Source organism: Mustela nivalis (assembly GCF_964662115.1).
Source record: "Mustela nivalis genome assembly, chromosome: 18".
In the NCBI taxonomy this organism is placed as follows: domain Eukaryota; kingdom Metazoa; phylum Chordata; class Mammalia; order Carnivora; family Mustelidae; genus Mustela; species Mustela nivalis.
The window spans coordinates 17,975,386-17,990,656 of record NC_139037.1 but is presented as its reverse complement, the minus strand read 5'-3'; the positions used below and the strand labels follow the sequence as shown (position 1 = coordinate 17,990,656).

Below are 15,271 nucleotides of genomic sequence, written 5' to 3'. Positions count from 1 at the left end.
CGCAATATTTAATCCCCATAACAAGCCTGTAAAGCAGATGTTGTTATTGTGCCTAATTTACAGATATATTAAAATTAGTTTTAGTTTCCTGCCCAAAGTGACCAGGGTTTATTAACCCAGGACTCTTGAGTCTGGAGCCTGCGCTGTAACCATAACAAAAAGTTGTCTTTCTTCCATATTTGTGGAATATGAAATAATTCAGGTTTATCTTGTTTAAAAATTATTATTTAAAATTTATAAAAACTAGCACATACTATAACAGACATTACATAAATGAACAAAGAGGTTATTAATCTTTCCTTCTTCTGGAAATCCTTCCACCCCAACCAAAGTTAGTGGTGTGGTGTGCATATCAATAGAATGATGCAGATATTTCAGGTTTATTTTTTCTTTTCCAAACTACTTTGAGCTCTCTTATGTTACAAGCTAGCTAAGAAAAGCTTTATTGATTTGACACACTTTTGTTCTTTTCTTGCCTTTTTAAAGAATATTGATTGAGTTTTTTCTTTTGGGGGTGGGGCATGTTCTTCTTATATTCTTCAGCTGTAATGGCACATGGCAGATATATTTTGCTTGTTTTTGTTTCCTTGTTTTATTACAGTCATCGGAGTAAGAAAATTAATTGTGCTTATTCTGACAATTCAAGCAATGCAGAACTATCTAAAGTAAAAAAAAATGTTCCTCCCTCTCCCTCTTTCCATACCTTTTCCATTACTTATACAAACATACACACATAGGTATTTTTTTAAGATATAAGAGCATATCTATTATTTAGCAATTTGCTTTTTTAATCAATAAAACAGATACTTTGAATTAAATTAATGAGCTGGTATATGCATTATAAAATTAAGCAAAACACAGTGGTCATCTTTGGGGAGAAAGGCTTTCACTTTTATTCTGTACTTTACTGTTGGAATTTTCTGGCTAAGTAAAAAGTATTTTTCTTTTTAATGTCCAAAGGGATTTTCTTGTGAGCTTGTGGTGCAGTTATAGACTGTTTTATATATTTGTTTGTTGTCATACTTCCATGTACTAAAAAATTCCCATACATTTCTTTTAGTTGTTAAAAATTGTATTTATTTATTTGACAGAGAGAGAATGAAAGAGCACAAGCAGAAGGAGCAGTAGAGGGAGAGGGAGAAGCAGGCTCCCCGCAGAGCAGGGAGCCCCATGCGGGACTCTATCCTAGGACCCTGGGATCATGACCTGAGCCAAAGGCAGACGCTTAACCATCTGAGCCACCCAGGCACCCTTCCCCATGTTTAAATTATCCTTTGTCATGCAGAAAATTTTCATCTTAAGGTAGTCAAGTTTATTTTTCCTTATGATTTGTGATTTTTTGGTCTTAATTTTGAAGTTTCTCCCTATACTAATGACTTTTTTTCCCTAAAATTTCTGCTGCTTTGCTCTTCCTTAAATCTAATCAACCTGGAATTTATTTTTATATATGATATGTGATTTGATATAATTGTATTTTTTATACTGGTAGCCAGTTTCCTTAGAACCTATTTATAGTATCTGCTATATTCCAAGTTCCTTTGTAAATCTGTTTGTACGCCCTCTGTTCTGTTCCACTGTTCTGTTTGTCTATTCCTACACCAGTATCACGCTTTTTTAACTACTATGGGTTAACAGTAGGTTTCGATAACTGGTAAAGTCAGTGCCCTCCTTCACTTTACTTTCCTCTTTCTCCTTCAAAGTTGTCTAGGCTATTCTTAGCCCTTTATTCTCTTTTAAAATTTTAGAATCAGCTTGTCGGTTTTCATGAAAGCATTTTAAGCAGGGATGTGTCCTGATCTAATACTTATTTTTAAAATATGACTCTCACCCATTAGAAGCCTGTTATAGTAGTCCAGATAAGAGATAATGAATGGCTTAGACTAGGAGATGACAGTGGAGATAAAAAGAAGTGGACAGAGTCAAGGTGTATTTTGTGGGTAGATAAGTGAAGACTTACAAAAAAAAATGGGAGATGAATATGGGAGATGAGGAAAAGGAGGCTTCAAAGATAACACTTAGATTTGGGTTCAGTTATTACTGGGGGGACATTGGTGCTATTTATTTAGAGAGATCACAAAGACTAAGGGAAATATTGACTTGGGAAAGGGGAATCAAGAGTGCTGTTTTGAACATGTTAAGTTTAAAATACCTGCTAGACATTCAAATGTAAGATTTTTAGTAGGCAACACTGGATATACAAGTCTAGATCTCAGAGGAGAGAGGTCAGCATTAGAGTTGTAAATTTAGGGAGACATTGACAAATAAGTAATATTTAAAGCAATGGAAATGGGTAAACTCACCTAACTAGAGAATGTGGATGGAGAATAGGTTTTTAGTTTTTTTTTAAGATTTTATTTATTTTAGAGAGAGACAGTGAGAGAGAGCATGAGAGGCGAGAAGGTCAGAGGGAAAAGCAGATTCCCCATGGAGATGGGAGCCCCATGTGGGCTCATGACCTCAGCTAAAGGCAGTTGCTTAACCAACTGAGCCACCCAGGTGCCCTAGAAGAAGGTTTAAGACTAATATTGGGGTATTTCAATGCTTAGACTTTGAATAGAGAAGGAAGACATGGTGTCTTGGAATTTAAGAAAGGGTAATATATCAAGGAAGTAATGGTCAGCTGTGGCAAATGCTCTTGATAGGCTAAGCAAGCAGAAAAATGTTAGATTTGGCAACATGGAACTCATTGATCACTTTAACTAGTTTAGGGTAGTTTCTTTCTTTTTTTTTAAAGATTTTATTTATTTATTTATTTGACAGAAAGAGAAAGAGAGATCACAAGTAGGCAGAGAGAGTGGGGGAAGAAGGCTTCCCGTTGAGCAGAGAGCCCGATACAGAGCTAGATCCCAGGACCCTGAGATCATGACCTGAGCTGAAGGCAGAGGCTTCACTGAGCCACCCAGGCGCCCCACTACTTTGGCTTTTAAAAATATTTCACTTAATTTATTATATGTGTAATATAAACAGTGAAAAGTAAGTCTCGACCACCCCCCCTTCCCTGGACCTGGCCTATTTTCCTAAAGACAATCACTCTTAGCAATCTTAGATAGTTTTCCAGAAATATTCTGTACATATACAAGCATATATCACTTATTTTACAATTTTTTAAATTAATGGCAGTACATAAATATATATAAGAGTAGAGGCAACAGAATAATGAACTCCCATCACCCTACCTCTGCTGGTATTGCCAATTCATGGCCAATCTTCTTTCACCTGTACCTCACCTAACTTCTACCTACCTCTAAACCTCTGCACTATTTATTTTGAAGCAAATCACTGTCCTGATTTAACCCATATATATCTTTAAAAAAAAAAGAACTCTTCTAAAAATAATTACTTATGGGCATCAGGGTAGCTCAGTTGTTTAAGCAACTGCCTTCGTCTCAGGTCATGATTTTAGAGTCTAGGGATCGAGTCCCTCATCGGGCTTCCATCTCCACAGGGAGTCTGTTTCTCCCTCTGACCTTCTCCCCTCTCATCTTCTCTCTCTCACTCTCTCTCTCTCAAATAAATAAAATCTTTTTAAAAATAAAAATAATCACTTATAAACCTATAAATACTTAATAATGATTTCTTGATATATCATCAAATGTAACTTGATATTCACCAACTGTCCTATAAAATGTTTCTGAATCAGGATCTATGTACTGTCTACTGTAATTGGTTGATACTTTTCTTTTTAAAAAGTTTTTAATTCCAGTATAGTTAACATACAGTGTTATATTCATTTCAGGTATACAATATAATGATTCAGCAGTTTCATGCCTCGCCCAGTGCTCTCCATGACAATTGCACTCCTTAATCCCCACCACCTGTTTCACCCTTCTGGTCATCATCAGTTTGTTCTCAATAGTTGAAAGAGTCTGTTTCTTGGATTGTCTCTGTTTTGTTTGGTTTTGTTTTTTCCCCTCTGCTCATTTGTTTTGTTTTTTAATTCCACATTTAAGTGAAATCATAAGGTATTTGTCTTTCTTTGACTTATTTCACTTAGCATTGTACAGTTGATATTTGTCTTAAATATTATTTGATCCATAGGTCCTCCATTCTTTTTTTCCTTGCATTTTCTATTATCCTTAAAGAAACTATGGCATTTGCCCTGAATAGTTTCTTACAGTCTGGATTTTGCTCATTACATTCCTAAGATGTTTAACATTTTCCCCTGTTCTTGTTCCTATGAATTGCTAGTTAAGTGAAGCTTGATTTGATTCAAGTTTGTTTGTTTTTTGCAAGACTACTTCATAGGTGAGGGTATATGTTCTGTCATGAAGTATATAATTATCTGGTGATTTTTTGGTGATATTATCAGCTATTAAACATGACTGTGTAAAGTTCACTAATTAGGGATTGCAAAATGGTAATTTTCTAATTCTGTGTTCCATTTTTATTAGTTGTAAGATGTATAAAAAGACATTTCCTGTTAACTATTTGGTTATCTTGAGGCACAGTGTGTACAGGAAAGACAGAATAAATACTATGATATTTTTTTCAGCTTATTTTGAATTTTTTGAAAAATCAGTTTTTTTCTTAAAATCCTCTCAAAGTGACCAATAAGCTATTTTGTTTTGTTAGTGTCATTATAAATTCATGGACTTAAGTGTTTTTGGTGTGTTCTAATCTATTGCAATTATTACCATAATTGCTGCTGAACTTGTCCCAACTTTAGCTAGTGGGAAATCTTTCAGGTTGATTCTTGAGAGCTTTTTTTTTTTTTTTAGTTTTTAGTTTTATTTATTTGACAGACAGAGATCACAAGTAGGCAGAGTGGCAGGCAGACAGAGAGAGAGGAGGAAGCAGGCTCCCCAGCAAGAAGAGAGCCCACTGTGGGGCTCAATCCCGGGACTCTGGGATCATGACCTGAGCCGAAGGCAGAGGCTTTAACCCACTGAGCTACCCAGGCAACCCTCTTGAGAGCTTTTTTGATTTTATTTGTTTGAAACTCTTTCATCATTATAAACAAGCTTTATTTACTTATTTTTTATAAACAAGCTTTTTCACAAGTAAAATGTGGTTTGAGCCATTGGGATTCTGTAGCTCATATATTAAAATTGGACGGTTAGGGACGCCTGGGTAGTTCAGTTGGTTAAGCAGCTGCCTTGGGTTCAGGTCATGATCCCAGCGTCCTGGGATCGAGTATCACATCGGGCTCCTTGCTCAGCAGGGAGCCTGCTTCTCACTCTGCCTCTGCCTGCCATTCTGTCTGCCTGTGCTCGCTCTCTCCCCCTCTCTCTCTGATAAATAAATAAAATCTTAAAAAAAAATTTTGAAATTGGACGGTTATTCTGTTGTTCTTGACATCTATGACAGGCAGTGTTTGATTCTATCTCTGATCTATTTGTCTTCCCTCTCTTTATAAACATTGAAAGTGAATGCATAATCTCTTAAGAACTTTCACTTCATATGAATCATAAAGGAATAACTCTGTGGCAGTTTAACATTTGAATGATAATTCTGGTTCCTTTAAAAAAATATTAAAATGTCTGCTCTTCTACACAGACTACAGTGAAAGGCATGAGAAATGCTGCAGGGCATTGATAGAAATTATAACTGACCTTAGCTTTTGTCCCATGATAACACATTCTTAGGGTACCAGATCATTGCATACTACAGGACTACCAATAAGCTGCACTCAAAGTCAGGAAAAAAAAATTTTGAAATATAATTCATCTACTATAAAATTTATTGTATATAATCTAGTGTCACTTAGTTCCTTGCTTAACCATTACCATTGTCTAGTTCCAGAACATTTTTATCAGCCACAAATGAAACCTTATACCCATTAGTCAGGCACTTCTCATTTCCAGCTTCCCCCTGAGACCCTCCCTGGCAATCACTAATCTGCTATGTGGATTTGCCTGTTCTGAATATTTCATATAAATATAATCATACAATATATAGCCTTTTATATCTGGCTTCTTTCACTTAGCATGATATTTTTAAGGTTCATCCATATTTTGACACATATGTGTACTTCATTTTTTTATTAATAGATTTTATTTTATTATTATTATTTTTTAAGATTTTATTTATTTATTTGACAGAGAGAGATCACAAGTAGGCAGAGAGGCAGGCAGAGAGAGAGAGGAGGAAGCAGGCTCCCTGCTGAGCAGAGAGCCTGATGCGAAACTCGATTCTAGGACCCTGAGATCATGACCTGAGCCGAAGGCAGCGGCTTAACCCACTGAGCCACCCAGGCGCCCAATAGATTTTATTTTTAAAGCGTTTCTAGGTTTAGAGAAAAGCTGAGCAGAGAGTATAGAGAGTTCTGTAAAAGCTCCCTCTTCACCCCTCATACTTCCCCTACATCTCCCCAGTTTCCCCTTTTATAAGTACCTTGCATTTATGTGGTACATTTGTTATGACTGATGAACTAATACCAATATATGATTTTTTTAAAGATTTTATTTTTATTTATTTGACAGACAGAGATCACAAGCAGGCAGAGAGGCAGGCAGAGAGGCAGGCAGAGAGAAAGGAGCAAGCAGGTTCCGCACCGAGCAGAGAGCCCGATGAGGGATCCTGAGATCATGACCCGAGCCGAAGGCAGAGGCTTTAACCCACTGAGCCATCCAGGCACCCCCCAATATATTATTATGAACTGAAGCCTGTTGTTTACATTAAGATTCACTCCTTGTGTTGTTTGATGCTGTCGATTTTGACAAATATATAGTGTGTATACCATTTACTTCATAGGTGAGGGTATATATTCTATCATGAAGTATATAATTATCTGGTGGTCTTTTTGTGATATTATCAGTTAGTATCAAAAAGAATAGTTTTACTGCCCTAAATATCCCCTGTGCTCCATCTGTTCATCTTTCCCTTTCCACTCACTTCACCTCTAGCAACTACTCATCTTTTTACTGCTCCTCTCTACAGAATGTCATATAGTTGCAATCATTTAGTATGCAACCACTAACTTTTTTTTAAAGATTTATTTATTTATTTGAGAAAGGGAGTGTGCATGCATGCAGGGATAGGGCAGAAGGAGAGGAAGAGAGAGAATCCCCCCCACCAGCAGTCTCCCCATTGAGCACAGAGTCCAGCACAGGGCTTCAAGGCTGAATCCCAGGATCCTGAGATCTCAACCTGAGCCGAAATCAAGAGATGGATGCTTAACCAACTGAGCTACCCAAGCATCCCGAACCACTAACCTTTTTAAAAATATCTTTTTTTAAAGAAGATTTATTTATTTGACAGAGATCACAAGTAGGCAAAGAGAGATGGGGAAGCAGGCTCCCCACTGAGCAGAAAGCCCAATGCAGGGCTCAATCCCAGGACCCTGAAATCATGACAGCCGAAGGCAGAGGCTTAACCCACTGAGCCACCCAGGTGCCCCTGAAATGACCTTTAATTTTTTTAAATATGAGTTCTATCTTTATTTTCAAATCTTCCTTTTCTTTCTGATAATTTTTCTGATTTTGTCTAATTTACATTTTTTCAGCAATTTTCAAACTCTTTGGTTTCAGAATATTAAAAAAATAGAGTGACATTGTTTTATATTCTTATAAATATCTTTAATGTCTTAATTGGACACCTCTTGGAGTCTCATATCTGCTTCTGTATTAAATCTCTTAGGATTTGTTGTATTGGTTGAAAAAAATATATGTATATATCAAAGATTTTATTTATTTATTTATTTATTTGTCAGAAAGAGAGAGAACCTGAGCACCTGAGCAGCATCGGGAGAGGAAAAAAGCAAGCTCTCCACTGAGCAGGGAGCTCAATGGAGGGCTCAATCCCAGGACTCTGGGATCATGACCAGAACCAAAGGGATATGCTTAACTGACTGAGGCACCCAGGCACCCCTGGTTAAAATATATTTTTTAAAAATAATGCCTCACACCGATAAGAGATTCTAAAAGGAGGGAGTGCTTTAATAGCATTTTCAATGAATTGTGGATATTCTTTTTTGATATAACATGAAAACTGGACAATTGGTAGTTTCTTACAGTTTTGTTGTATGTGGAATCTGAAACCATATCAGCATACTTTTTGTACTTTGTTGCATTAAATCCATTTTGGTACATCTTGCATTTTTAAAAAATTTTTATTTTATTCGATTTTATTTATTTATTAAAGAGAGAGAGAGAATGCACACAAGCAGGGGGAGGGCAGAGGGAGAGGCAGGCTCCCCACTGAGCAGGAGCCTGACGTGGGACTCCATCCCAGGACCCTGAGATCATGACCTGAGCCGAAGGCAGACACTTAACGACTGAGCCACCCAGCGTCCCACATCTTGCATTTAAATGGATCTTTTACCCATGCATGATTTTGTGATGTCATGCATCGGTCATTTGAAAAATATTAACTTACTGAGTTATGTAGTTCTTTCAAATGCTGATAAATTTCATTCTGGATAACATATAAAATAGAAATTTCATTTGTTAATGTCCTCAATCTTGGGGCACCTGGGTGGCTCAGTGGCTCAGGTCATGATCCCAGGGTCCTGGGATTGAGCTCTACGTTGGGCTCCCTGCTGACACAGGGAACTGCTTCTCTCTCTCCTCTCCCCTTGTGTTCGCTCTCACTCTCTCTGTCTCTCTCTCTCTCAAATAAATAAATAAAACCTTTTTAAAAAGTATCATCAATCTCACTAAAAAGATCTTTAAAGGTCTATCACTTGTTTTCCTGAAATAACAATCTCACTTTGTTTTCAAGAAAATGCCTCCAGATATTCTAACTAACCAAATATTCTGACTAACCATCATGTATCAGGGCTTTTCAAGTAAAAATGGTATTCCAGATAAAAAGTAGCTAGTTAAGCTGGCATCTCAAAATCACAGTGGGGCTCCTGGGTGGGTCAGTCGGTTAAGCATCCGTCTCTTGATTTCGGCTCAGGTCATGATCTCAGGGTGGTGAGATTGAGCCCTGTTGGCTCCGTGCTCAGCTCCATGCTCAATCTCTTGAGCTGCTTCTTCTTCTTCTTCTTCTTCTTCTTCTTCTCTCTCTCTCTCTCTCTCTCTCTGCCTCTCCCTCTGCATTTACTCTCTCTCTCTCAAATAAATAAATAAATCTTCTAAAATATTCACACAAATGTTTTCCCTCAGAGCATCCACCATACTTCAGTATGCAGCAGAAGTACTTCGTGCATATTTCTCATTTAGTCACACAAATAAAAAGAACATGTGCTCAAGTTTCAAAATCAACAAAATTAACCATTTTTGCTGCTTTTTAAAGGGCATTCTTGGGGTACCTGGGTGGTTCGTTGGTTAAGCCTCTGCCTTCAGCTCAGGGCATGATCTCAGGGTCCTGGGATCAAGCCCCGCATCGGGCTCTCTGCTTAGCGGGGAACCTGCTTCCCCCTCTCTCTCTGCCTGCCTCTCCCCCTACTTGTGATCTTTGTCTGTCAAATAAATAAATAAAATCTTTTTTTTTTTAAGGATATTCTTTTTTTTTTTTTTTTTAAGATTTTATTTATTTATTTGACAGAGAGAAATCACAAGTAGATGGATAGGCAGGCAGAGAGAGAGAGAGAGAGGGAAGCAGGCTCCCTGCCCAGCAGAGAGCCCGATGCGGGACTCGATCCCAGGACCCTGAGATCATGACCTGAGCCGAAGGCAGCGGCTTAACCCACTGAGCCACCCAGGCGCCCCTTTTTTAAGGATATTCTTAAGTGAAACTGGCTATTTTTTTTTTTTTAATTGCAAGTATGTGATGGTAAAGAACACTATGACTGTGAATGTGTCTTGGTTATCCTAAGGCCCAGTAGTTTTGCTTTTACACCATAGGTGCAACACTGGAAAAGCTAATTAATATTTTAGTATTACTATGAAAGGTTTTTTTTTTTAAATAGTTTTGATTTTGTGGACCCCTGTGCATGTCTCAGGGACCTTCAGCAATCTGGGGACCACACTTTGATAACTGCTACATTTTGTTTTTATATCTTTTAGCTTGTTTCAAAATACTAAGTTAAGTTACAGTTTTCATTTGTAATGTATCTTTCTGGAGTGCTTTCATTCTTTAGGGATGCTTCTCTCTCTTTTTTAAAAAATATTTTCTTTATTTATTTTGACAGAGGTCACCAGCAGTCAGAGAGGCAGGCAGAGAGAGAGGGGGAAGCAGGCTCCCCGCCGAGCAGAGAGCCCAATGCGGGGCTTGATACCTGGACCCTGAGATCATGACCTGAGTCAAAGGCAGAGGCTTTAACCCACTGAGCCACCCAGGCGCCCCTCTTTTTTCTTTTATTAACCCACATAAAGTGACTGTAATCCTTTCCTGTGGCTCTTTAAGTGCGGTTAAGTTTTCCTGTACTTTTACATGATAAGGGTAGGCCAGAATAGCTTTTCTAGTTTCAGAGTTTTAGAGCTCCCTCTCCTGTTATGTTCACAAAGTGCTAGAAAATGGAGCTTTATGTGTCCTGATATCTGCCATCTTTGCTTTTCCCCACACTTGTACCTGTACCTTCTTTTTCTTTTGAACCTGTTGTTTCTATCCCATTCAATGTGGATTCTACTCCCACGAATTACTCCCTGATGTGGGTCTTGTCTTGAAAGCAATCTTCAGTTTATTACTTTTCAGAGTTTCAGGGTCCAGACTGCTCTAGCACCTTAAACCTTATTTCATTGCAGTCTCCTGGCACTTGCCTACAAATTGGATCTTGCAGAACCTCCTTCCAGTTTTGATTGCTATTGTATTTAGCCCACCACACTTGCCAGTGAGTTCCTATTGACAATTTTGAGATTTTCCTCTTTTTAGTGCTGTTAGAAGTCTAGTTGACTTTCTTCCATATATAGGATATATTATGTAAATATATATTATATTCTTTATACACACATACGTTTTTCCTTTTCCATACATACCACACATACCTTTCCGCACATACCTTTCCACACATACCTTTTCCCTCACTGTCTTAGAGATCTTTCCATGTGATCACCTACAAATCTACTTCATTGTTTTTAATAACTTTATACAATAATTAACACTTACATAGCAATTATGTATCAGGTACTGTTCTAAGTTTTGTATATATATTAATTTAATCATTACAGCATCTTATGAGTTAAATACTATTGTTATCCCTATTTTACAGATAAGGAATCTGAAGTACAGAGAGAGTAAATTACTTACAGAAAACCACAGATCTAGTACTTTGTCCATTGTATCCATCTACCATTATCTAGGACACCAGGTTCTACTCTTCTATGGGTAGACCCTGTGATCATTTTCTTTTCCCCCCCTTTTTTTGTTCTCTTTTTTAAAATGATCCTCAACCTTTCTGCAACTGATACCCACGTGTATATATTATATATCCTGGCAAAGGTTTTTTTTTTTTTTTTAAAGATTTTATTTATTTATTTGACAGACAGAGATCACAAGTAGGCAGAGAGAGAGGAGGAAGCAGGCTCCCTGCTGAGCAGAGAGCCCGATGCAGGGCTCGATCCCAGGACTCTGGGATCATGACCTGAGCCGAAGGCAAAGGCTTTAACCCACTAAGCCACCCAGGCGCCCCTCCTGGCAAAGTTTTTTAAAGTATGATTTATAGGGTTAAATCCCAACAGTGGGATTGCTACATTTCTTCTTAAATTTGTTTTGAGAACTTCTGAAGACATATTACATCATGCAGGATGAATAGAGAAACACAAGGGTGCTGTAAAATCAAGGTTTGGTTTCATTGTATTAGGTGATATCACTGCTTTTAATTTTTTTTAAGATTTTATTTATTTATTTGATAGAGATCACAAGTAGGCAGAGAGGCAGTCAGAGAGAGAGGAAGGGAAACAGGCCCCCTTTGAGGCCCTGATTTGGGGCTCAATCCCAGGACCCTGAGATCATGACCTGAGTCGAAGGCAGAGGCTTTAACCCTCTGAGCCACACAGGTGCCCCGATATCACTGCTTTTAAAGGGAAAATCTGATCTTATGAATCTTGGATGTAGGCCCTTTCACAAATGGGGTATGGGAGGAAGGAAGAGCTATGTTCTCTGACTGTTGTTTAAGCAGAGTTCATAATATATATACTGGTGATCTCTTTTCAGAATTGGTGGAGTCTCTTTCATTGCAGGGATCTTATGCTGGAAAAATTCATTCCATTGGTGATGCCTTCAGAAATTTTAAAAACCTCCGATCCTTAGATTTATCAAGAAACTTGATCACAAGCCTGAAGGTAAGTACTATGACTAGTCAGTTCAACCCAATTTATTTTAGCAGCACTACTAGTAGTAGTAGTTGTAGTAGTAAGAAATAAGAGATAATGTCAGCCTGGGGGAATATAGGATCTTCCTTTTAAGTGTTTCCAAATGAAATTTTATTATTTGATGAAAACTCACTCAGCTTTATTCTATATTTGAAATTTTCTGGTATAAAATGTTGGGGAAATTTTCTTTTGTACTCGGGGAAAATGATATTAAATGATAACAGGCTAAGGCAATAGGACATATTTTTAATGTGTGTAAAAAATTACAAGAAGCACTTGTAAAAGTACAGATTCTTAGTTGCTACTCTGAGAGAGATTCTCAGTATGTCTGGGGTGGGCTCATGGTATACCTGGAGGATTCTGATGGTGTTGGTACATGGTATGGAAACATTGACCTAGATTATTCCTGTGGGTTTTTTCAAGAAGGAGGACATGGTGGTCTTGGAAACAAAGAAAAATCTCTAGATCAGGGGATGGGAGAGCAGAGGGCAAGACAAGAAAGTGGACAGGAGCAGGTTTGAGCAGTGTAAGGATTAGCAAATACACAAAGAGCTCTACAAACATAAGTGTGCACACACAGAGATGGAAGTTCTGTCTTTTTTGTGGTGGACCCCCAAATGGTATTTCTCCTACGTGTTCCCATTTTACCCACTTATATGCCTGTCTTGATTAAGCCCTTCTTTGTGAGACTCAAGGTGAAAGACTCACAAATGCTATTCAGGATTAGTTAATGATCTCCTGGATTATCCTGCCAGTTTTGTGCTTTTAAGGGGATACTTATTCAACAAGAAGGGCCAGACCCAAATCTGAAACAAAGGACCCTAAAAGAGAAGTTCAAGCAAGATTTCCAGCTAGGACTGGAAAAGCAGAAGCTGCAAGTTAAACTAGGTCGTTAGACTCTTTGGTAGCAGCCATTTGTATTTGGCCATAAGTTTCAGAAAGCATCAGTTCAGATTTGTTTACGACTCCTCTTTTCACCTGTATGTATGCATGTTTGCTTGTTAATTTTCATGCTAAAAAATTGAGTGGACATTACCATAATTTGTTTTTATACTCGCATTCTTTATACTTCTGTAAATTGGGCAAAAAACTTTTGTGAAGACCAACATGTGTACACTGTTTGGCATATAAGAAACACTTAGTAAATGTTTTCTCCACTTTTTTTGCATCTATGATTTATCTACTATGTTCATCTCTAGCAGTTCTGAATCATTTTACTTAATTTTCTCAGGGGATAAATGTTTTGTGATTATCTCTAGTATAATTTTGGGGAAAATGTGAATTCATGCCAAGTGGGAAAAGTGAGAGGAAGATAGAAGTCATTTTCTTGACGACATTAAAAGATTACTTGAGCTGGGCCATTAGACACATTTTAAAGAGAGTCCTAATGGTGTACTGCGCTGAGAGTGAGGCCAAAGTCACTGACAACTATTCCTAACTACTGACCATTTCACAATGCAGAAGTTAATGGAATCCAAAAAAGCCAGAAAGAGATGAATCAAAGTGTAAACTGGGTTCTTTATTCAGAAATGCTTTGTGTACATCTTTGAGTTTTTAAATTTTCTGTAACAAGAGAATGGTGGTTTTGAATAACAGAAGAATAAAAAACATTATTTTATAAATTCATGATGGAAAATAATTTTACTGAAATTACTCTCAATGACAGAGTTCCTTCTATGGTATGCAGTTTTACTATAAAATGATGTGATTGTACATATATGTACATGTTCTAAATTACTGTCCTGAAATTTAAAGTTGGGCAAAAGCAGAACTAGCCAAATGCATGAAAATCAAACAATTATTTTCAATAGTAAAATTCAGCAAAGAAGGTGTATTGTGACTTTTCCTCTCCAGTATCCCAGAGAAATGGAGGAGTGGGGTAATTCTGGAAGGGGAAACAAGGACAAGGACAAGAAGGGTACTAGACTGTTCCAACAAGGAAGACTTAGATATAGCGTTTTTTTGTTTTCCTACCTACTCCACTGACCCTAAACATGAGGCATTGAGATACAAGAACACACAACATACACACACTTAAAGTTTTTTTTTAATCATACTCTTCTTCCTCAGGACTATCTTTTTTGCCTATCTCCTTTCCTCTTGAAAATGGATGTGTTTCTGGGGTCAGGAGAGTGGATGTGGCAAAGGTGAGAGAAGGGCAAAAGTGACTTACTAGCTTAGCCACTGCAAGGGAGAGTGATCGGGGAGCAACAGAAGTAGATTATCTGACTGCAAATACCTGACTGCAGATATTTCCATGTCAGGTTTTTAAATATACAATACGTCTAGTGCCTGTGGGCTGATTGTTCTTATTCTTAGTCATCTAAATAAGAGTTTCAAACCTGCCTTTCTCATAGATGATTCAGGTAACATGTTTAAGGATGGAAGTAATAGTTATATTTCCACCTTTATCTGTGAGATTCCTAATCCTTACCTATGTGCAGTTTCATAATGTGGTCTTTTCCTTGCAGGGCATCCAGTATTTATGTTCACTCCAAGACCTGAATTTATATTATAACAACATTCCTTCATTAGTGGAGGTGTCCCGCCTACAGCCTTTACCCTTCCTCAGAGAACTAGATTTGAGACTCAATCCTGTTGTCAGGAAAGATACAGATTATAGGCTCTTTGCTGTGTACACGCTACAAACTCTGGAGAAACTGGGTGAGACCCTCCTCCCCTGTTCCTTGCCCCAGAATTTACATTAAACCAGCTGCCTCCTATCCTTTTGGGTGTTGGCCCACAGTGTGCACTGGCAGGATATATTTGTCTATTAGTCAATATTTATGTAATTCTTTTGTGTTGGCAGGATGTATGACGAGTCCTTTTTTTTATTGAATGACAATCTATGATTTTATCAGTTACTTCCAGCTTTAGTTTTCTTCAGTTGATGGTTTCACCACCACTTCCTCCCCAACAAAGAGTTTCCAGGTTGAGATTTATTTTTCCAGGTGCCCCAAATTTGCAACTATATTAGCAATAGAAAATGAATACAACTCCTCTTTGGGTCTTCGTTGACAAGGAACAATAAATATCCCTTCAAATGAGCTAGTCTGTATTTCTTTATAATTTTATTGTTGAGTATATATTTCTTATTGATATAAATTGAATTTATTCTTGGAGAAAGAAAGATT

The 15,271-nt window shown here is 37.6% G+C and overlaps 1 protein-coding gene across 6 annotated transcripts in view; it reads left to right on the top strand.

The window, feature by feature from the left end:
- Positions 1-15,271, top strand: part of LRRC36 (leucine rich repeat containing 36) — a 57,563-nt gene that overhangs the window by 1,319 nt on the left and 40,973 nt on the right. For all 6 annotated transcript variants that reach the window (XM_082711901.1, XM_082711900.1, XM_082711905.1 and 3 more), the window contains exons 2-3: positions 11,980-12,107; positions 14,609-14,801. In XM_082711901.1, the coding sequence (XP_082568027.1) occupies positions 11,980-12,107; positions 14,609-14,801 (321 nt within the window). The remainder of the gene's footprint in view (positions 1-11,979; positions 12,108-14,608; positions 14,802-15,271) is intronic.